The sequence below is a fragment of the Lynx rufus genome, unplaced genomic scaffold (assembly GCF_022079265.1).
Source record: "Lynx rufus isolate CCGP_SWC_20201006 ecotype Redwood Valley unplaced genomic scaffold, mLynRuf1.p SCAF_8, whole genome shotgun sequence".
Taxonomy (NCBI): Eukaryota; Metazoa; Chordata; class Mammalia; order Carnivora; family Felidae; genus Lynx; species Lynx rufus.
This window is the reverse complement of record NW_025814896.1, coordinates 39,876,003-39,899,536: the sequence shown is the minus strand read 5'-3', so window position 1 is coordinate 39,899,536 and position 23,534 is coordinate 39,876,003. Positions and strand designations below refer to the sequence as shown.

Sequence of the window (23,534 nt, the reverse complement as noted above, 5' to 3'; positions counted from 1 at the left end):
ATTTCCTATAAACTTTTTTTGTTCATTCGAGTCAGGATATAAATATAAAAATTCCTTATAATTGCTTAACACTTATAATAATTTATTTCTACATTTCTAATATTTTTATTTTCTATCAGTAAGCTATTCCTATTTTCTGTTAGAAAACTATTCTGGAAGCACATAAGATGAAAGATATTTTCTCTAACCACGTCCAAATATAAGACAGAAAGATTTGCTTGCAAGGAGCAAATAATAACAGTGACAAAAACAATGACAATGATAATGCTGATAACTTACAGTGTATAAGATATCAGTAAAACTTTTAATTTTAAATTGTACATAAAGTAAAACTCAAGCAAATGTTTTAAAAAGATATAATTCTACTTTAAAAAAAAAAGCTTAGCTGTTGGAAAACCAATGTTAACCTAGCATTTTTGGTATCAAATCTGCCATTTATATTTTACTTGTCCTTTCTTTCCTCTTTAGTCAGCCAACAAGCTTTGCTCTTTGTCAGTAAGATATGATCTGATAAGCTTATTTCTGACTTGCCCTGGGGGAAAAGTGGAGGACAGAATTACATGTGGACACTTCAGAGTGACAAGTCTGTTCCCTGGGCTACTGAAGAAAACAAAGAGGGGCTGCATGGGAAGCAAGTCAAACAGTTCTATATTGCCTCTATGTAAACATGACAATTAAACAACTACCAAAAAGCTTCTCAACTTCTTCCCTAATAAAAATTATTAACTTTAAAAAGTAATGCTTTTTAAATAATATTTTTAAATTCTACCATTGTTTTAAAAACAACTTATTAAGAATAAAAACTCACTAAAGTATAAGTAATTCTTGGGAATATTTTTACACTTTTAATAAACCTAGAAAACATTTGTAAATTTGTAGTTCTAACATATTTCAAATGTCAAACAAAAAGAATGAAAACTTAACTACTTAAAGAATTAAATTCCCCAAATTTAAGGTTAATCACTTAAAGTATGAAGGAAGTGAATCAGAGGAAACTATAGACATAGTTTAATCTTTGTCATGAATCATGCTCTGAAATTTGAATAGATTTATATTTTAGAGAAACTGTCCAAGTGGTAAACACGTGATTCAATTGTAACTTATTGTTATTTGGAATAGATGATATTGTAAAATATTCCCTTAGTCCAAACTTAGTCAAATGAGAATACAATATCCTTTAAAAAATCTTAAAAATAATCGACTCATACTAGTTTTCAAATGAAAAGAAATACTAATCATGGTAAATCTGTTTCTCCTATATGATGCCAATGAAGTACAATTTCCATAGTCATTTATAAAACAGACATAATATAAAAGTTTTTTTTTTATTCTACTTTAACCATGTTTTTTCAACATTAAACTTGTTTATGTACCTAAGTAATCTGGACTGCAAGGAAAAAGCAATTCTTAAAAAAGATAATCTCAAACAGAAGGAGAACTACAGTGCTGGTTTCCAGAAATAAGAAAAATCTGACAACAATTTCAGGAAATCTTCCTTTCATATAGTCTCTTTGTGTACCTAAAATTAGCACCAATACTCCAGAAATAGTGAAATAATAAGATGGTTTGTAAGTGATGACAGCTTTGGTCAGGACTGACAGCAATAGCTAGCTATATAAAAGAGAATCACAAGGCTCCAGGGCAATGCACTTGTATGATATCCAGTAAATACACATCTCAATAATTAGACATACATTGATCTGCTCTTATTAACTGTTAGTCATCCAAAGCTATGTTTTAGTTTAATAATTTCCAAGGATAAGGAATTTGTCCTTTGGTTGTAATTAAGTCTCCAAACCAGACTTAGATACTGTTATCACAAGGTCTGAGAATCCAGGACAGTAGGCAGAATCATTTCACAAATTGTTTCATTCCCAAAGATAACTTGTTAAAATGTACAGTTCAATTTAACATTAAGGGATTGTGCCTTTTGAATAGATCCTGGCCCCACTCATCACCAGGAAGATAAAAAAGCAACTATCCACAGGTTTTAGCTCTGTCTTGGTAAGTGCTTTCTCAGATTTAGTAATGAACTCTTACATGCACCACTTCATTGAAGTTTGTAATAGCTAAACAAGGGTCCCATATCTTCATCCTCATAAATGAGAGAACTGAGGCTCGAAGAACTTAAGTTATTTTCCCAGGGCCACACACTTAAGTATCAGAGGGAGAATTCACTCACTCTGCTTAATCCAGTCTCTGCTTTTTCCAAGGTCCATTTTAAAAATCTCTCTTTTATATTTTAAAACAAAGAAAGAAAGATGACAGGACATTGGAGAGTAGGAAGGGATAAAGGCTACAGCCTATATCAGTGGGAGTTGGACACTGCATCAGCTGTATGGGCATACATGAAAGCACTGAAGATGGAAAAAAGTAGGGATCCCCAGGCCTTCAGTTTTGCCAGCTGCCTCATGCCATCACTTTTGGCTAAGTACTAACCTGTTCTGAACCACAATTCTTTTTTTCCTTTCCTGAGAGGCCAAAGGGGTGATTTTTTCTCAGGTGGTGGTAGTTACTATTGTTTTAGATCACCTTTCTCCCAATCCCTGAAGTATATCAGTCTAATTTGGGGTAGAGGGAAAGTAGCTTGTTCCAGAAAGTGGGCAGATGAGCAGGCAGGGAGGGAAATAACCAGTCTGATTTTGCTTTGATTTCCGTTTCAAGTCCTGTAATGACAGATCTCACTCCAGTGCAGTATGTTTTGGAAATATACTTAAAAGGGATATGTGATTGTTTTTACGTACATTTTAAGTGTTGACTAATAAAAGGCAAATATCAGAAGAAGAGTTTAACATAGCACTTTTAAACCTTTTAGTATACTAAGGCATCTGTGACCTGCTAAAATCTAATTATTTCTCCAACACCCTTTGGAATTGTTCAGAAAGATGTAGTAGTTTCTAACTGGTGCATTAGGCATCTGGCCTGACTTCACAGAAGTAGAGATAGCTGAATGTGCACTCTCTCTATATATTTTATTAATATCCCATAGGCTCATGTTAAGATTTAGTACTGATATGCCCTGACATGTATCACTACCTGTTGACAGGGAAAATAAATAAAATAAAAAAAAACTGGGCTAGACTTGAGAGGGTCTACAAATAGAAAATCTTTTAAAGACATTTTGGCAATTTAAACAGAAACTCTGGTTTAAAAAAGAAAAGAAGAGAAGAGAAGAGAAAAAACAGCTTCAAGTTTATAAATTTATAAACCATGCCCAAGTTTCAGCATGCCAAATCCTTTGAAAATGAGCTAACCTCTAGAATCCGCTCCTTCCTTCTCAAACTAACAGTGCCCAATCTTCCCCTGGACCATACCCTCTCCTCCATTCTTAACCATATATTTGAGTAGGGGGCTTAATTACGCTCACTGACACATCCCCCCACCTTTCCGTAATAGGTTCAGAAATGAGAGAAACTGAATCACAGGGTTATGTGCAGGAGCTTCTGGAAGTGGCCTCTCTTCCCTTAAACACTGTAATATGGGAATGTGATATGTGGAACTGTTAGAGCCTAAGGGAAAAGCCTGGAACTGCCAAGGGTCCACTACATATAGCCTGAGGAGTCTGCCAACACTGAACAAGGCCAAACACTATGAGCCAGAGAGAAACTCTAATTTTGTTGACATATTTTAAGCCACTGTATCAAGCTTTACCTAAAGCCAGACCATACATTTGAACTTCTCAGTTATATGAACCAAATATTCAAATTGTTGATTAGACAATGAGGCTTGGATTTTAAGTCACCTGCAACCAAAAAATTCTCAAGTATATTATAATAGCCCAAGGCATTTAATATACCAAAAGCCTGAGTTGGGTTTTTTGCTTGTTTTTTTACCCAAATTTGAAGACTTAATTCCCATGAAAAATGTTGAGTAGAAGAAAAATCATCCAGAATGTTTCTTTCAAAGACTTAAAACGAATTTAATACATGCTAAGATTAAATCACAAATAGCACAGTTGGAAGTGGTTTGGTGGATCATCTAGTCCTACCAGCTTCTTTTATAGGGATGTTCAATGAATCTGTATAGAGTGAATGAATGAATGAAGAAGGAGTGAATGAGGTATGTTAAGTCTAGATAGGTTAGAATTCCTGAATTAAACTGTTCCCTGGAATAATATGTATTAGAGTCACTTTCAGCTGGGAGTTTATACTAAAAGAGATTTGATTTGTTGTTATTGTTGTTTTCATTTGGATACACAAGTAAATGGCAGAGCCTGGGAAACCTGATTCCAAATCCAATCTCCCCTATTGTCCCCCAAAGAACATCTCATATCCTCTCACAAAAACAGAAAAACACAAAGTCCTTTGATATGACCAGTTTAGAGTTTTACAACTAGGATATGCTACTGGAGTTCATTTTTAATCCAGCTGTTTACAATCTGAAATGTATTTTCTCATGTACACTGTTGGATTCATGCACTAGCCCACAAAACAAATGAAACACAACCTAAAACTCTACTATAACTCAATTAAATTCTAAACCCTGGGAACATGAGGCTATGAAATGCATGAGGACAACAGAAAAAAAAAATCAACACGAAAATTTCCTATTTGCTTACCTCTTCCCCCATTTCCTTGCTACAGAACCACTTCAAAGGGAAATTTAGAAGAGTGTGAAAAAGCTATCATGGCTGTCTCCTATTTGCACACTCCTATTTGTGTATCTCCCTTTGTGCACTCTTCTACTTCTTAATGTGCCTTTTTTCCAGGTATTCAGATGCCCTCATCTTAATAATGGCAGCTACCATTCACTGTGTACTTACTATGAGTCAGGCACTGAGCTAATAAACTCAGAAAGATTTAGCAATTTGTCTACTGTCATGTAGCAAAGCAAAGATGGAGTCTGGGTATGCTAGACTCTGAAGCCCATGCCCTTTAAACATTAGATTACACTAATTCTTCCTCTCTGAGCTGAGTCCTCTCTGCTGTAAGAATCAGTTCCTCCTTTCCTATCACAGCCTAAAGGGCATCAGGCTGAAAACTGCCTGTCTTCCTTCTCCAACCAGCACAGTCATCCTTTTATTACAGCTAATCTCCTTTAAGTAACAAAGAAGGAAAACAATCTATAGTTACTCAGGGTAACTCTTAATCTTTCCAGAGGCAGTACTTACTATTATTATTCACCTCCACTGGCAGAATTTAGCCAGCTGATAAAAGTAGGAATTTAAAAAAAAGAAACAGAGAAAGGAAGAAAGGAAGAAAGGAAGAAAGAAAGAAAGAAAGAAAGAAAGAAAGAAAGAAGAGAAAAACATGGAAGCAATAAAAGAGTATACATTTTTGGACAGGGTAGGATGATAGAGACTATCTTAAGAGTTTACCTCCAAAGTCAGTACCTTTAGTAGATCATAAATACAATATATCTACTCTATTAGATTATATTTTTCACAATCTCTTGCCTTCTTCTATGTTTTAATCCATATTAAAAAAAAAAAAGAAACAGTACATAATTGGCATTCAATTATTTCCTGCTGCCTTTATTCACCATGTAATAAAACCAAAGCCCAGAGCACATAATATGAAGTCATACCACCAATGGCAGCTTAGGGAATGGAAACCTCAGAACTCCTAACTCCCAGGCAACTATGCCACCTTGTAGGTACTTATAACCAAAATTGCCCATTTATCTTTCTTTTCTGTTTAAGGTCTGCCTGAATGGAGACAAAACTGATTAAATATGGATATGAATATACAGTAATCTGGCCAAAGCAAAAACTCCTTTTTAAATATAAACAACTGCCATCTGAAAAGAGCCTCTAGAAAGACTTATTTCATAAAATAATCTAATCCAGGTATTTGTTTTGCAGTAATAGAAGAAAATTCACCATTTAGTGAGAGATTATTCCCACCTTCGTTTCCTCCAAAAATTCAGCAGTTGCATCTCAGTTTAAGTTGTGCTACCTAACATTTTTAAGAAATTGTCTTTTTAACAGACATTAGAGTTCTAAAACTCCTGGATTTAATAGGTCTGCCCTCAGTGGCCAGCAAAAGTACAATCACAGAACAATGAGGGTCAATATACCTCTAATCGAGGTTTCACCTTCTACTTTGATATCACCCATTCTCGGAGGGGAACTCAGAAGGTCAAACTGTTATTGAAGAAGCATAAGAATAGATAAACTAAATGAAGCTAATGAAGAGACTATAATCAAATACTCCTGGGAAAGACAATCAGCTGGCCTCCTTCAGAAACAAACATTCATAGGAACTTTTTAAAAAGCACAAAAGACAACATTGTAAGCCTTTAAGAATAAAGCATATAATATTAGTTTAAGGAAATTGCCTTCCAGGTAAATCTAAAAGCAAAATATTCCCCAGCAACAATAAAAAGCGAAATGAACTTAGTGGAAAACTATGGCCCCAAAGCAATTGTTGACCAAACAGAAGAAACCAGTCTATGAAAATCATAATTGAATATGAATGTCTATAATTCTGCTAATTAGACATAGACATTCAATTGTCCAGTGTTTATTCGTGTACCAAAATTAAAATAAAATCATTTTAATATAAGCAAAACCACCCTGAAAGGTTTTTCTTAAGATGTTTACATTTTAGTCCATATTTAGAGCAGCAAAAATATATCAGAAAGGAAAAGACTCTATTTAATTTTTCTAAAACTTTTCATTTTAGGGAGGGCTCTCTAATTATGAAAAACCTAACATCTACTAGGTTCAAAGGAGATGGACAAATAGTGGTAGTATGTGAAAAATAGTTTCATTTCTTAAAACATATACAGAACAATAAATTACTCATTACCTCTAGAAAAAAGGACTAGTTACTTTCAAAGTTCTTTACCATTTGGCATGCCTGTTCCCATTCCCTTAAATAAATCAGTTATTCATTTGAACCTGCCTTCTACTCATGTGTCAAATAAATATTCACAGTTAGAGTTAAGAGCCTTCAAAATTCCAATGCTATTGGAACTAACCAATAATGAAAATAATATGATTTTTGGTTAATTTTTTAATACACATAGTTCAAAAATAAAAAGAACCTAAGTTTTTCTACTATGATCTTATAAGTATCCTTCTAACATGCTCGTATTTTTTTTAATAAGCTTGCTACCACTACCTTGCTGTGTTAAACTTTAGAAAACGTTGAGATTCCAAAGGCCGGCCTACAAACCAAATGGCATCCCCGCTTTGGCAGGCTGAGCGCCTCATTTTGGCTTCTCTCACTCCCTCTAGCGTTCGCAAAGCTCATCTGTCTGATTATCCAGTTACCTCACTGAACAAGAGCTCGGCTAAGTCCTGCCCATCTATGACATCACCCCCTTCTTCAACCACTGCGAGGTGAAGCTTTAACTTCAGACTTGGAGGTGGGCTGTGTGCAGTAAACTGGAATGCTCTCCCTCACTCACTCCTCAGTGTAGGAGTGATCCGAAGCAGGACAAGCTCTCCCTGCAGCTGCTGTTGGCTTTGTGTGGACTGGACGCGGAGCTTGGGAGAGGGGGGAGGGTTATTACTCCAGTTCACAGTCAGTGGAATTACAGCTATAGCGGCAGTATACATGGGATTGCTTTTTCTCGTCTTCCTGGTAAGTGTTTCCCATGTTTTTCCTTAAGATTGTCCCAGAAAGTTTGCTTGGTTTTACTCTGTAGACAGAAATGAGTTGGTACTGTGAGGCATCCAAATATGAACGTTTGCTCTGTCACCAGTAAGAGCAAAATAATGTGTGTGCGAGCCAGCAAGGAAAAATTGGGCTATACAGACAAATGCAAGAAGTTTCTTAAAACCTTCTTTCATTCAAAAGTAATAATTAATAGCTATTTTCTGCCTTGTATAGTTGCTATTTGTATAAGAGCCTTATGGAAAACATTAGATTGGAAAGTTAAACGTTATATATTGAAGAATACAAGGCAGATTTTTTTTTCACAGAGAGGAAAGCAAAAGGTCTTGCTAACTTGGTGTGTACTGTATGTGTGGTATGATCACCAATTGCTGTTTTTACAACTGTGAAAGAAAATCAATAATCCCTCTGCCCATGAGTACGCAGTACATGAAAAGCATACATCTTGCTCACAGCTAGCTGAGCTACTCCCGGAGACTTCTGTGCCTCTGTAAGGATTAACAGCTACACCTAGATTTTAAAGCTTGCACTGCTATCCTGCCAGAGCTGCTTCAAGCATTTCAGGCTTGCAAATCTCAACTAGTGACTTCAGCTCAGAGGAGGGGGAGACTTTCTTCCAAACCATACCCCCACTCCAGGAGAATGCCAAAATCCATTGCTTGGACAAATGTAGTATGTGACTAGCATAGTAATTGGCAAAGCCTACTCAGAAAAACTAACAAAGCTCAGCGTGGAAGCGGTGCCTGATGTATGCAGTGAGTTCGGGGTGGCAAGAGGAACAAAAATTAGTAGAGCCCTCATCAAGTGGGATGCGCAGAGTATCCACTCACTTGCAACTTACAAGAGCAAAATTTTATATTGAAAGAAATGCTTTCATACAGCAAAGCTTCCAAACAGTAGTTAAATATATCTTCTAAAAAAATGTTTTTTTTTTTTCCAGTGAGTTAGGTCTGAAACAAAATGGTTGCATAGAGGTAAAAAGTGCAACAGGCCTATATTTTCTCAACATCTGGGGGTTGATATTTGATTGATTATTTTATCTATGTATTTAAAATTAAAAAAAAAAGCCTTGATATTTGCCAATTATGGAACCAAATCCTCTAATGGCTTTAACAATTAGCTATTTTAAATTTTCTTAAATCTATCTGTTCTAAAATGCACATATATGTTATTTTATTAGCAGGAAACAACATGAATAAATTAGCCACTAGAAAAGTGCTTCAGATGTAGCAATGCCTTTCATTTATCCCGAACCCCATACAAATATCCTGACTAGCTTGAAACATAAAGAATTAATTTGTCTGTTTTAAGACAGAACCATTTATGCTTGCCCCAAAGTGACAGATGATTGATTGATACTCATCTCTTCTGAAATGAGTAAAGAAAGAAATCCATCCTTTAAAAGTACCACAAAATATTAATACTACCATTACTACCAATATTAATCATAATATACCAGGATTTAATCTCTAAGAAGATTAAATCAGAGACACGCTACTTAGTTTGCAAATATGTGTGTACACAACACATATACATATACACACAGTTTCACACATACATATGTTTATTAGCCTGAAATAAAAAACAAGGTTACAAAAACGTTATTGTATGAATTTAAGTAGGAAAATCTCATCCAATTTTTTTTAATAGAGCACTGCCAAAACACATCAAATCCAGGAATCAGCAAAGATATTATTGAATGAATAAACATAATGAATTCATTAATCTTGCTCTTGTTAATACTAACCATCAGTTATTAATTGGGCTTTTCATTTCTCTGCACCCCCTTTTAAATCAATTTTGATTAGGTTCAAATGCCTAACTCAACACTCCTTAAACATTAAAGCTTGTGAAATACATAACTGGGCAACAAATAAAGTTTTTACAAAAAGAAGAACAACAGTAAGAAAATTTGTCATAACTGAATGTAGCCGCAAAATAGAAGGTATGTTTCTTTTGCTTTCAAGTGTTAATTAAGGAGCCTCCAATTCTATCAAAACTTTTTCAGAGCTAAATGAAGCGGTGTGAAATAAATTTGGTTGAAATCTTGTGGCTGTCAGACTTTGTTAGCAAGCTATTAATTATCTTTACCCCAGTTTCTTCTCTAGACTATATTGCCCAATCAAATAGAAACTCCAATTATGTTCAGCATCTCCTGCCTAGGGACACCAGACCCTAATGAACACTCAGTGTCTCCAGATGAAAAATACAATTATCAGCTTTAAACATGCAAGTGCACTGCAGAGAGATTCGTCTGTGCTTTTCTTGGCCACACACCCTAAGGCTTCCTCCTCTTTCTGGATTATTTTGAGCAATTTAAAACCCTACAAAAATCAGTAGCAGGGAACTTGCCTTGTATTAACCTTATATGAATGTTTTTTCTTCCTGCTTTTTATTTTTGATGTTATACCAATACTAAATTAAATCTGGTCAGTTAAAGAAAAATTTCAGTGGATCTTAACTTTTCCCCCCTTTATTAAGGTGGGTGGGCTGCATAACAAAGAATGTGATTAATGGCAAGATGCAGAGCTAACTTAAAAATTCTGAATTAAATCACCTTAAATATTTTTATTCAGTCAGTGTATTTATAGCATTATAAATAATTGTTGAAAGTCAAATGAAGACTACCATAAATGACATCGATGAGGGAAATGAAATTCAGTAATTTTTCAAAGGCTGTAATTTCTTCCCTCCTTTTCCCTTCAGTCCCCTTTCCCTCCCACCCCCCCACCTTTTCCCCTAGAGGCCTTCACTGTTCTTCTCAACGGGAGGCTTTGTTGTAATTAAACCAGAGAAAAACTGGCCGGCAGCAGCCAACATCTGACTTGCGGCTTCTGAAAGCAGTGTTCTGGTAGAGTGTACCACCCCCCAGTGGGCAAAAACTCTACAGTAAATCTCTCAGCAATATTAATTCTCAAAACTGCCTTTTCCTATTCAGAGCATAAAAAGGGCTGTTTGTTGACTTCTTCTAACATTCCACCATTTCAGAACTTATCATAAGTCAACAACCCAATTTCCAACAATGAGACGGTTTGTAAATGTCTTCTGGAAAAAAGCCTTCTTCCTCTTAAGAATCAATATAGGAATATACATTTCAGAAAGCATTTTCCAGTTTCAGACTGCAAATCAACATCACTAAATTTGGTGAGACATGACATCAAAAAAGAGTTTGGAAAGCCATGTTTACATTGCATAGAAGAGCAGGTTTCAGCACTTTGACTTGTCTATTGACAAGAACTCCAGAGAAAACAGATTTTAAGTAAAAGAGGAATGAAATATAATGTAAGCAGCACCTAAAGTTGCGTTTGTTTTGCATATGCATTATCTTTTTCCTAGACTCAAAATTAAATGTCAGGAATGTATAAAAAGCTCTCTCCAGGTATTAGTCTTCTTAAATGAGAGGAGAGAGAAATTGCTCTCACTTGATGAGACAATGACAGCTTTTGTTCTCTATTCTTTCACTTTTCATGTGCACAAGTTACCGTGGCAACTTTGAAAAGAAAACCCACAGACCACATTTGGTTAAATACTATTTTTTAAAAGTGTGCCACTGGACTGTGGATTGACCAGTTTATGTGTTGTTGATTTTCTTCCTCTTCATTTGCTTTACATCAGTAATATCCTACTCTGAAATGAAAAAAAAAAAGTGTTTTATGATTTGAGATGTTCTCACCAACGAGCACAGTGCTTGGCGCACAGTAGACCCAAACATTTGTTGTATTAGTGTATGGAAACTTGAATACTAGAAATTTAAAGCACATCCACCAAATTGTACTCACAACACTGAAAAAGGAGCTTTAAAGTTTGCAATGGGAAAACATTTGTGATTTTAAAAGGTACAGTTTTAAGTGCAATTGCTCAAAGGTCAACGCAAACGTAAAACATGTTCCCTGCCCCAAGCCCTCTTCTGCTCACATTTACCTCCCTCTAAATTCATGTCTTCCTCATTCACACAAGTCTTGGTTCTCCAATTCATTTGATCTGGATTTAAATATGACAAAAGGAAGAAGCATTCACTATGATGAAAGATAACATCCTAGTTTGCCTTTTTCTTTTAAGGATGCTTGATTTAACTTTAAAAACCAAAATAAATGAAGCAGAATTGGATTCACTTATCACAAACCTATGGGGAGAAAAGAACCAATAACATAAAAGGAGAAAGTAAAAATCCTTTGCTTTGGAACTTTTATCCCCTGTTTTACATAAATAAAACACAACATCTTCAGACTAGAAAATAGTCTAGATAAAACCAAGTCTGAAAAGGCACGGTTGCTTCTCTGCTGCTCAGCAAACCCTTCAGACTTCATGGCTCTCAAGAGGGGACTTAGAGGTCCTTCTGCTTGCCTGGCATTAAACAAAAGAATTGGAACTTTCCTGAAATCTGATGATCGTGGAAAATTTAACTACCAGTCAGGCTGCTTAGAAAGCATTTTGCTGTCACTATCAACTAACCTGATGTACTCCAGTTGTTCAGTTTAACTGTATATGTAGCTTATTTTAAATACCATTTGTCTTTACAAAGACTTAGCATTCACAGGTTGATCATTTTGTTGTGCTTTCAAAAAATGTTTTAAGCCTTCATAAAGAAATTACTTTCCAAAACTCTATGATTATATAAATTCCAATTTACCTAGAAATATTCACAGACTTGGATAAGTCTGATTAAGCATGTGTTTTCTTCAACCTCAAGGTTTTATTTAAATAATAACACAATTAACTTGGATTAAAAATTCTTTTAGATTTAAAAAAAAATTTCTTAAGCTCCCATTATTAAGATAGGATTATGTGAAGAAAATCATTAAAAAGAATCTTTACTAAAATCTCAAAAAACTCTGTACTCAATATAAGATTTTTTGAAAATAAGCCATGATTTCAAATCAATTTAAATCAAAGGCAACAAATAAAGGATTTAGGAAGTTATCAACATATAATCTTAATCTAAGTGATCAAAACATGAGAATACCTCATTTCAAACATTCCCACCTCTAACATATTGTAGTAGCAGGGAAGAAATCATATAAACATGTACATTGCCTCAAATCCTTGACTGTATGTAAATGCCAGTTTTCTCTTCAGATAAAACTTCTTAAATTATATTAGTTTTCTTAAAATATCTCAAAAAGATAGTATCCTTACTATTTAATACTTTCTTACATCATAGAACTAAACTGGAGGCTTTTCACAGACCTGATGATTACATTATAAATGCAATTTTCTTTTAACCCCACAATTTTTCTGTATTAGAAGAAACTGAAGAGAAAGATCCCTGTTAAAAATCTGATTTATCCGTGAGGTGATTATGTTGTTCTTTTTGTCACAGTTTTAAATGCTATATGCTTAGTGATGATTCCATTAAAAAATAGTTTTAAAACATTTCTTTGAGTAACCAGGGGTCCATTTATGTTTTTCCCCAAGTTACCCCAATAACAATATTTTTCTAAAAGATGGATTACTTTTTGTTCAGAAGTAATGGCCTCTTTTCCAGTCTATGCAGACATAAAGACTTCTGAAGTTGATGTTGTGGAAACCTGGTCATAGTGTCCATACCAGTGGAGCTCATTTTTCTTGTTATCATTCACAATCAACTACAGTTTCCCTATGTGTGCGACTCTGTAGAACCAGCTCAGAAAAAGGAAAGTGTAAGCACTGGGGGCAGCATCGCTTATTTTAGATAGATTATTATAGCCTTTAATATGCAAAGCAAAACAAAACAAAATTGTCTATCACTATAGTTTCAAATTTAAAAGGGAAGGGAAGGAAAAGATATAAAACATAAACTATAAAACACAATCAAACACAAATTGAACTGTTCTGAGGTTAAGTAAAAGGAGAAGGAATTTGTGAGGGAATCTTCATTTCTAAGAGTATTCTCTCCAGAGAAAGGTGCTTTTTATTTTTGCCTTTAGTTTTAATGCAACTTGGGGAGAAGAGAAATGACATTTTACAAGAATTTAATGAGATTTAAGGCTTTCTGTTAATCCCACATTATTACCACTATTGTACTAATGGCAATGTGAGTTTGCCTATCAAACAGAGCAAAGGAAGCAGTTTTACAGATGTAAAACCAGAAAAATAAACAAATTAATCTTCTTTTCACACCATTTTAGGTTTCTTTTTTGTTTTTCTTCTGGGTTAAAAATGTGAAAATCAATACATATTCTTAGAGCTTGATTTCATAAAATATTTAAATACAAGCTTTATCACTAGTTATCATTATGAGCATCTTGGACATACTCTAGGCTAACCTGACTTGGGGAACAATCAGTTCTTAAATCCTCATTCATCAGATTCATCTCCTCAAATATAGAGTGTGTTGTGGCATGTGACAAATGCCTGACTACTGGTAACATTTTAAGCAGGTTCTCATCAGTGATTTTTTATAATAGTTTTTAATTAGTTTCAAATACAATTTAACAAAAGTAATTGTTTCCTAAACTTAAATTAACCACATTATTTTAAATGTTGAATAATTTTCAAGCTCAGAAAACATTTACAGCAGATACTTTTTAAAATAACTTTGTAATCATAATTTCAACAACTTGGTTTTTCATTTTCATATTCCACAAAAGCAAAAGTTTTCAAGAAAATACACCATTGAAATTCAACAATAATGAGCAAAGCCCTAAATGGATCACAGTAAAACCTCACTTTAAACAATAAGTCATTTAAACTTTCCTTTGTGGGCACTTTGCAACATCCACTAGAGACTACTTGATCCATCTGCAAACTGCTATTTTTGTTTCAAGTTGCTTAAATAATAAATTAAATGGATCTGTAATTTTTTTAAATCTCCTTCTGTTAACGCATTCTATGATATGGTTGGTATTTCATGGCAAACTAAAAGAAACTGAATTTTCAAATAGAACCAGAAACACAAATTTTGGCCTTGTTTAACATTCACTGCCAGTAGCATTTGAATTCTGGAACAGATGCTATCCTTGTTGGATGCTAGGTAATTACTAGGGGAGAAGCAAATTATTTCTACTGTAAGTCCTTAATTTCAGGGTCAAATATTTCCATGACACCCTAATGTTCCCTACATATACAGAAAGCCTCTGAGTAGGTCATCCTGCATAAAAGATACTGATGCCACGTACTTCCCCACCTCCACCCCAAAAAATCTTCATGGATATTAGATAATGGACAAAGCAGTCAACATTAAAATCACTGGTTTCTTTGGTGAAGCCTTAAGTCTTCTTTCAGAAATGACAAATAAACTTACTGGAAATTGGCATGTTCATGTTTGAATCTAGAGAGAAATGCCTTGTCAGATTTTGTTATGCTTTCTGAATGGTCATTATAAGGAGATAGACTGACATAGTGTCCTTTCTTTTCCAAATACAGATTTTTCAAGTTCAGTTTGCTAAAAGAAAATTAAAATTATATTCCCCTAAAAAACTAATAGTAACCTGAACTTCTATGCTACCTTTTGGCCAAGAATACCTGAGTAACTAGAGTTCCAAGATCATCAACTAGTCCTCAGAAATACCTCTAAGGAGGAAGGAGATGAGGTTCACATTCTACAATTGGGAAAATTGAGGCCTACAGGAAGAATTAAACAGGGCACCGAAGAAATCGAAAGAAAAGATTTAAAGCAAACTCCTTTCAACTCTTTAAATTGTAGATTGTATGACTTTGTAAAACCATGTTCAGAAATCTCTTAAAAGTTACCATGGCATTTCTGTCAAAATCCTTGTTACGTATTTGCTCACCTCTTTGTTGTACACTTGTTTTCTTCTTTTCAAACGTTTTATCATTTTATATCTAAGATTTAAAATTGAACTTCTAAAGATTGACCTGACATGAATTCAAAAGCCATGGAAGGCATTTACTGGTTCTTGAATGACGCTTTGCTTCTGTGTTTAATTCAAAGTGACATTAACAGTTAACAGTAGAAATTATCTGTTTGGTGACAATCTCAACTTCAGCTCCTACTTTATTTGTATAGCAAAATTGCGAAGTAAAAAACAAACAGGTCATCTTATCCTTTTCACCAACTACTATGATGAAAGATTTCTTGCTTAAAGAAAGAACTGTTAAGTTTAAATTTCTAGGAAATCTCTCATATTAAAAGTTCATTATTAATAGTTTATTAAAACCTTTTGCTTTCACAGGAGATGCTCATACCCAGTATATTTTAAGGAAGAGAAATGTAAAGGAAATCTAGTATGCTTCCTTTTTTTTTTTCCCCCATGAAGAATATTTGAATTAAGTTTCTATACCTCTTAAAAAAGAATACCTGTTCTTGTATAACGTGACTGCACCAGATATTCTGAGAAAGCAGCAAGAAGCAAAAGCTGGAAATAGCTATTTCACAGCAGGTAATCATACCTCAGGATATAGCTACTGTACAAAGTTTATACTTGGATAATCCTGTATAGGAATAAAGGTGGGGGGTAAATGACTGAAAAACCTATTACTATACAGGCCTTAGCATCATGAATGGCTTTCTTCATGAGGATCTGAAGTTACTATCTCTGACCACATTGCACAGAAGAGCCAATAAGAATTTCAAAGAGAGCAATTTCTACTAAGGGAATTAAGCTACACAAAAGGAACCTTCACACAGAAACTCTATCAGAAAAAAAAAAAAAAAAAAGTACATAGGAAGCCATGTGTTCTACATAGTAACAGGAAGCTGAATTGTTTCTGGTCCCTACTTTAATGAGCTTGCCCACCATGCTGAACTGCAGCTGGAATGTTCATTGACAACAGCAAGCCTGATCTGGAGGTGTGTGCGGCATAGGATTACTTGAATAAACAGTGAAGAACATTTCCAAGGACTGAACAAGAATTTTTAACTCCCAGCCCCTCATCAGGAAAATAATATATGTGCATTGGATTTTCACTCACGCAAAATTTATTCACATCGTTAAATAAGGTAGGAAAAATATTAAAGTGTTTTATTTTCATGCCTGAAATTATAGAGGCTAATTAATATGTAAAGGTACAGAAGAGCTCATATTACACAGTAGATTAGTACAAATCTGTAATTCTCCAGCCATGGGGAAAGTTGACCCATATCCTAGATTAGAACTTGAAGAAAGATAAATGCATTGTGAAACATATTATGAAAGAGAACATAATGAAAAGTTTGCACAAAGCCATTAAGCCATGTAGTGTGAAACATTAAAAAAGGGAAAAGAGTGAGCTAGGTTAATATGAAATGGAATTTTCCACTTAGGTTAGCTGGATGTATTAGCTGTGTATTTTTTTCCTCCCTTAAAATAGATTAAAAAGATTCCTTCTGATTTTCTTGTTAGAAATACCAATGAAACAATTCTTAATATTAATAATCAAAGAAAAATAACATCAATAATCAAAACAAATGAATGGCTTTAGTAGGATTCAGGTCTTAAGAGGTATTTAACTGACTATTCCTTTGAATATTAAGAGGATGGATTTTTTTTACTACACATTTCTATACATGTACAGTCTACCTAAGAAGTAGACATCAAATTTTGATTTTTAAAAACAGTAACATTATCTTTAAGTACAATAAATCATATTCCTATGTCTCAATTCATTATTAATGTTAAGAAAAAATTAGAAAATTGATTAGCTTGGTCAGTGACTGGCTATAGAACTGATATCAAACATTATGAAAGTGCTTTAGAATTCTCAGTAAAACTTTTATATTTAACATTTCAAAATCAAATGGACTTGGGACATGATATTCTTTAATTAAATACTACAAACATTTAAGGTAAAGAGATTATAGGATGGTGTTCATTGTAAGCTAGTGATAAACCCTAAGCATGCAAAAAAAATTAAAAAGCTGAAAGCGATTACACATTTTAGTTTCCACATATATTTTGAACACTATTTTAAGTATCACAACCTGACTGTTTTCTGTCTTTCTTTTAACTCACTCCATTTTAGGGCTCTGACAGTACCGTGTACAAAGACCTCAACAGTGCTGACCATGATCAGCCCAGCCTGGAGCATCTTCCTCATCTGGACTAAAATTGGGCTGTTCCTTCAGGTGGCACCTCTCTTAGTTATGGCTAAATCCTGCCCATCTGTATGCCGTTGTGATGCAGGTTTCATTTACTGTAATGATCGCTTTCTGACATCCATTCCAACAGGAATACCAGAGGATGCTACAACACTCTACCTTCAGAACAACCAAATAAATAACGCTGGAATTCCTTCCGATTTGAAAAACTTGCTAAAAGTAGAAAGAATATACCTATACCACAACAGTTTAGATGAATTTCCTACCAACCTACCAAAGTACGTAAAAGAGTTACATTTGCAAGAAAATAACATAAGGACTATCACTTATGATTCACTTTCAAAAATTCCCTATCTGGAAGAATTACATTTAGATGATAACTCTGTCTCTGCTGTTAGCATTGAAGAAGGGGCATTCCGAGACAGCAACTATCTCCGACTGCTTTTCCTGTCCCGTAATCACCTCAGCACAATCCCTTGGGGTTTGCCCAGGACTATAGAAGAACTACGCTTGGACGATAATCGCATATCCACTATTTCATCACCATCTCTTCAAGGTCTCACTAGCCTAAAACGCCTGGTTCTGGATGGAAACCTATTGAACAACCATGGTTTAGGTGATAAAGTTTTCTTCAACCTAGTCAACTTAACAGAACTGTCATTGGTGCGGAATTCCCTGACTGCTGCACCAGTAAACCTTCCAGGCACAAACCTGAGGAAGCTTTATCTTCAAGATAACCACATCAATCGGGTGCCCCCAAATGCTTTTTCTTATCTAAGGCAGCTGTATCGACTCGACATGTCCAATAACAACCTAAGTAATTTACCTCAGGGTATCTTTGATGATTTGGACAATATAACCCAACTGATTCTTCGCAACAATCCCTGGTATTGTGGGTGCAAAATGAAATGGGTACGTGACTGGTTACAGTCACTACCTATGAAGGTCAATGTGCGTGGGCTTATGTGCCAAGCCCCAGAAAAAGTTCGGGGGATGGCTATCAAGGACCTTAATGCGGAACTGTTCGATTGTAAGGACAGTGCAGTGGTAAGCACCATTCAGATAACCACTGCAATACCCAACACAGTATATCCTGCTCAAGGACAGTGGCCAGCTCCAGTGACCAAACAACCAGACATTAAGAACCCCAAGCTCACTAAAGATCAGCGAACCACAGGGAGTCCAGCAAGAAAAACAATTATAATTACTGTGAAATCTGTCACCTCTGACACGATTCATATCTCTTGGAAACTTGTCCTACCTATGACTGCTTTAAGACTCAGCTGGCTCAAACTGGGCCATAGCCCAGCATTTGGATCTATAACAGAAACAATCGTAACAGGGGAACGCAATGAATACTTAGTCACAGCCCTGGAGCCTGATTCGCCATATCGAGTCTGCATGGTTCCCATGGAAACCAGTAACCTCTACCTATTTGATGAAGCCCCTGTTTGTATTGAGACTGAAACTGCACCCCTTCGAATGTACAACCCTACAACCACCCTTAATCGAGAGCAAGAGAAAGAACCTTACAAAAACCCCAATTTACCATTGGCTGCCATCATTGGTGGGGCTGTGGCCCTGGTCACCATTGCCCTTCTTGCTTTAGTGTGCTGGTACGTTCATAGGAACGGATCACTCTTCTCAAGGAACTGTGCGTACAGCAAAGGGAGGAGAAGAAAGGATGACTATGCGGAAGCTGGCACTAAGAAGGACAACTCCATCCTGGAAATCAGGGAGACTTCTTTTCAGATGTTACCAATAAGCAATGAACCAATCTCAAAGGAGGAATTTGTAATACACACCATATTTCCTCCTAATGGAATGAATCTGTACAAAAACAATCACAGTGAAAGCAGTAGTAACCGAAGCTACAGAGACAGTGGTATTCCAGACTCAGATCACTCACACTCATGATGCTGGAGGCCTTGTAGCTGACTGTGTTTCGGTTTTTTTAAACCTAAGGGAGATGATGGTAGGAACCCTGTTCTACTGCAAAACACTGGAAAAAGAGACTGAAAAAAGCAATGTACTGTACATTTGCCATATAATTTATATTTAAGAACTTTTTATTAAAAGTTTCAAATTTCAGGTTACTGCTGCGATTGATGTAGTAGAGATGCCTGAACACAAGTCTATATTTTAGTATTTTTTAGTAATTTGTACTGTATTTTCCTTGCAAATATTGAAGTTATAAACCATTTACTTTGTGTTCTACTGAGTAAGATGACTTGTTGACTGTGAAAGTGAATTTTCTTGCTGTGTTGAACAATCAGGACTGAGTTCACATGAGATCCTTGTAGTATAAGCACAGGCCATTTTTCACTTTGGTATTAATGAAATGTAAAAAAAGAAAACCTGGCTGAATGAGAAAACTTAAAGTTCAAAAAATAGTTATGAAAGAATGTTCCAGCTATTAAATTTGTATTATCCCAGTGGTATTCAATAAATTAAAATATGTGACGTAATGGGCAATATCAAACTTGCTGCATATTTCCATTTTTACTCTAAGCAAATTAGATACTTTTAAGAAAATATGCATATCTTCTGAACTGAATACATCCGCTGGCATAAAGGAGTGTGAAGTCTGCTGTTAAAACCACTGTTAACAAAGCTTTGAGAATAAAGGACTTCACAAAATGAATAATGTAAGAGCACTCTTAAGTTAGGGGGAAATTTATACTTAGGAAAATATGAAATCTTAGACTCTGATAGTGTAATGACACAAACACCAGAATTGCATTTTGGTTTTGCCTATACCATCCTGATTTTTGAAAAGTGAATTCTAAAGATATAATTGTTAATGTTTATAATGTTTTTATCATAAATGATATCAAAAGAGAAACATACATATTTAAAAAGGTAGTGTACCCATAAGCAATTCCCCTCAACAATGCAGAGAAAGTAGTACTTTGAAAAAGGGAGAATTTAAAAGAAAAATAACTACTAGAAATCAAATTTAGATCTGGTTTATATGAAATGTTTTAACACTGTACATAAAAGTTCAATTTACCTTCACAATGATCAAGAATACTGCCCATTACTGTCACAGTTTTCCACATATTACATAATGAACTTGTAATGTAACATTTCTTTCTAGCTTCCTACTGAATTGTAAGCTATTACTTGTTTAAAAACCACATCATTTTTCTGTTGCCATGATTTTTATTTTTCCAACAAAAAACCAAAGTGCATTGTACGCCCTTTGGCCAGTCTTGTATGTGCCTTGATCCAATGCTACATGTATTCAGCTTTTAAAACTCGACAAATTTTTCATACTTCCTTAAATATGAAAAATTATGGTCTTATTGCTGAATAAAACAAGAAAAAAGTACAAAATAATCGTGCTTGCTTTTTCGGGATTATGTTACTATCACTAAAGTAGCAAATTGCCCAGCACATTATTCCTAAGCACCCCCATGTATTTTTCTAGGCATAAAAATAAACGTTGACTACAAATAAAAATATATATATAGCAATATCTCGAGCTTGTGTATCATTTAACTTTAAAGAGTTCAGTGTTTCACGAACAAATTAACTTTCTATCATTCTTTTGGAATACTATTATTTTGCTTATTCACTCCAAAGATGGAAAGCTTCAGAAGTGGTTCTGTGATCTTTCAGTCTTTTTTACGTTGCTGCCATTGTCCTTACTGATACTTTTTAAAATGGTCTTTGAAAAACTAATATATTTTTTTTTAATAGCTTTTTGGTAGTATGAGTTGGCACTACAGGATTTGAAATCTCAGATCTATCACTTACTAGGTATGTAATTAAAAGCAAACCACTTTCTCATCTCTTACAGGAGATGATATGCATGGAAACTGCGCAATGTTCAACCAAATTAAGTTACTACTATTATGATCAAGAAAGTTTACCATGTGTTTCCAGAGGTTTGTTAGATATTTCTCCTTTTGCTAGTCCACTGACAAACATCTCCAGCAGCCTGTGAAATGTTATTTATTATTTATTTGCCATCTACATATGTTTCCCAATAAGGTTATCTCTTTTGACTTCTTGTTATGAAGAATTCCTGTTTTCTAGGAATAACTTAGCAAAGACTCATGTGATTAACCTTAAACATAGGGAACGTTTTGTGAAGGAAGTTTGACTTTTGCTTCCAGAGGTTTTAAGTAGTTCAGCTACAGTGCTGCCAGAAAGGATGATTCCATTATATCGCTATAAACCTATGAGTTTATAATAAGCCAAAAGCCAAAAGATTATATTGACTAATTTCCAATTAGTGCATCTTTCATGAGCACAGGAAATTTTATGTGTGTTCTAATACATGCATTTTAATTATTTTACCTGGGATACATCAGAAACGGGTTTTATATCAGCAAATATAAATAGCAATAACAGTGTAAAAGTTTATTCTTTTCCTAGGTCTATGAAACCTAAATGCTTTGCTGAACAAATATATATATATGTATCTCCTTTTAATAAAATGATAAAATACAAATATCTACCTTAAAGGGCACTAAATTTATTATAAATACATGTGCATATATCCCAAACAAATGTTCACAATTTTTACTGATCAGGCACTAACAGAAAATTGTAGGAAAAAGAAAAATCCCATCCTGAATATACAACTTATAGATTTAACAAGAATACTATTGAGGAAGCTACCAAAAAAAAAAAAAAAAGAGGGAAAAATCACTCCCTTGCTGAATGTTTGACAAAAATCAAAAACTGTTTTTGGATGCAGCCACTTGTAACTGCATTAAATCACTGTATTTATACTCTCATTCCCTATTAAAAACAACACTGTTCTCTATCTTTCAGCAAGGCCTATTTATTAAAAGTATCCCCCTGTGCCAAATGAACTAGTAAAAAAACTTTGCTTTACTAACTACAGTTTCTGAGTAAAGCACATTTTATAGCTATATGCCAACATGACAGTTTTCCTGAGGAATCCAAAGAGACCCATATGCTTTAAAGCACCTGAGGCATGGGTGTTCAAGGAACCAATCTATCACTGAATTCACTTTAATATTAGCTCATCTGCTGCTGAAAACAATAGTGGCATTTAAAGTTCTAATTCCTTTCTCCTACTTAGCATGATTAGCAAATCCTAATTTAGCATAGTCTTAGAATTAAAACTATTGTGTTTTATGTTTTTGGACCTTTGGTTATATTAGCAAAAAATAACTCACGCTTATCAATCACTTTGATAAGAACTTCAAAGTTCTCTACAAATAATCTCAACAGCCAATGACCTATATGGAATGATTTCTACACTATAAATAGCAGAAGCATTGGCTTCAAGAAGTATCCTGTCTAGAGGATATAAGGCATAAACATATAATCTAATGAAAGTTTACTGTAACTGCAGTATAGGAAAATAACTATCTATCTGGATGGATTAAAGAAGATCTCATGAAGGAGGTAAAATGAGGGCTGGAATTGAAGGATAAGAAAATATTTAAAGAGAAAACAAGAAGAGTAGATACTGGCCATGTAGAGAAAATGGTGAACAGTCATGGAGATAGGAAAACAGGGACAATGTTTCTCAATGCCAGCTTTGGTCACAATCACTTGGGGAGGCTTTTATTAAGATAACCAGGCTTCAATATAGATCAACTAAATTTAAATCTCTCAGATTAAGGTTGGGCATTTAAAGTTTTCTTTAATTCCAGGGGTGCCTGGGTGGCTTAGTTGGTTAAGCATCTGACTTTGGCTCAGGTCATGATCTCAGGGTTTGTGGGTTCAAGCCCCACATAGGGCTCTGTGCTGACAGCTCAGAGCCTGAAGCCTGCTTTGGATTCTGTGTCTCCCTCTCTCTCTGCCCCTCCCCTGCTTGTGCTTTGTCTCTCTCTCTCTCTCTCTCTCTCTCTCTCAAAAATAAATAAACATTAAAAAACAATTTTTTTAAGTTTTCTTTAATTCCAAAAGTGATTCTGATGCAACTGAGGATTATGGATTTTGGAGGTATTTGGGGAAAGGCCAATAGGTCTGCTGAAATACAAGGTTCATAAAGGAGTTAAGGCTGGAAAAGCTTTTTTATA

At 34.7% G+C, this 23,534-nt stretch overlaps 2 protein-coding genes across 2 annotated transcripts in view; one reads left to right on the top strand and one right to left on the bottom strand.

Annotated features, from left to right (window-relative positions):
* MACROD2 (mono-ADP ribosylhydrolase 2) overlaps window positions 1-23,534 on the bottom strand; it is a 2,039,958-nt gene that overhangs the window by 1,651,853 nt on the left and 364,571 nt on the right. The gene's annotated exons all lie outside the window — the stretch shown is intronic.
* Window positions 17,491-19,440, top strand: FLRT3 (fibronectin leucine rich transmembrane protein 3). The gene has a single exon (XM_047069510.1). It carries the CDS (start codon window positions 17,491-17,493, stop codon window positions 19,438-19,440), a length of 1,950 nt encoding a protein of 649 aa, XP_046925466.1.

Bases quoted from the DNA above. Each gene is read 5' to 3' on its own strand.
- FLRT3 (XM_047069510.1), top strand. From the start codon at position 17,491: ATGATCAGCCCAGCCTGGAGCATCTTCCTCATCTGGACTAAAATTGGG.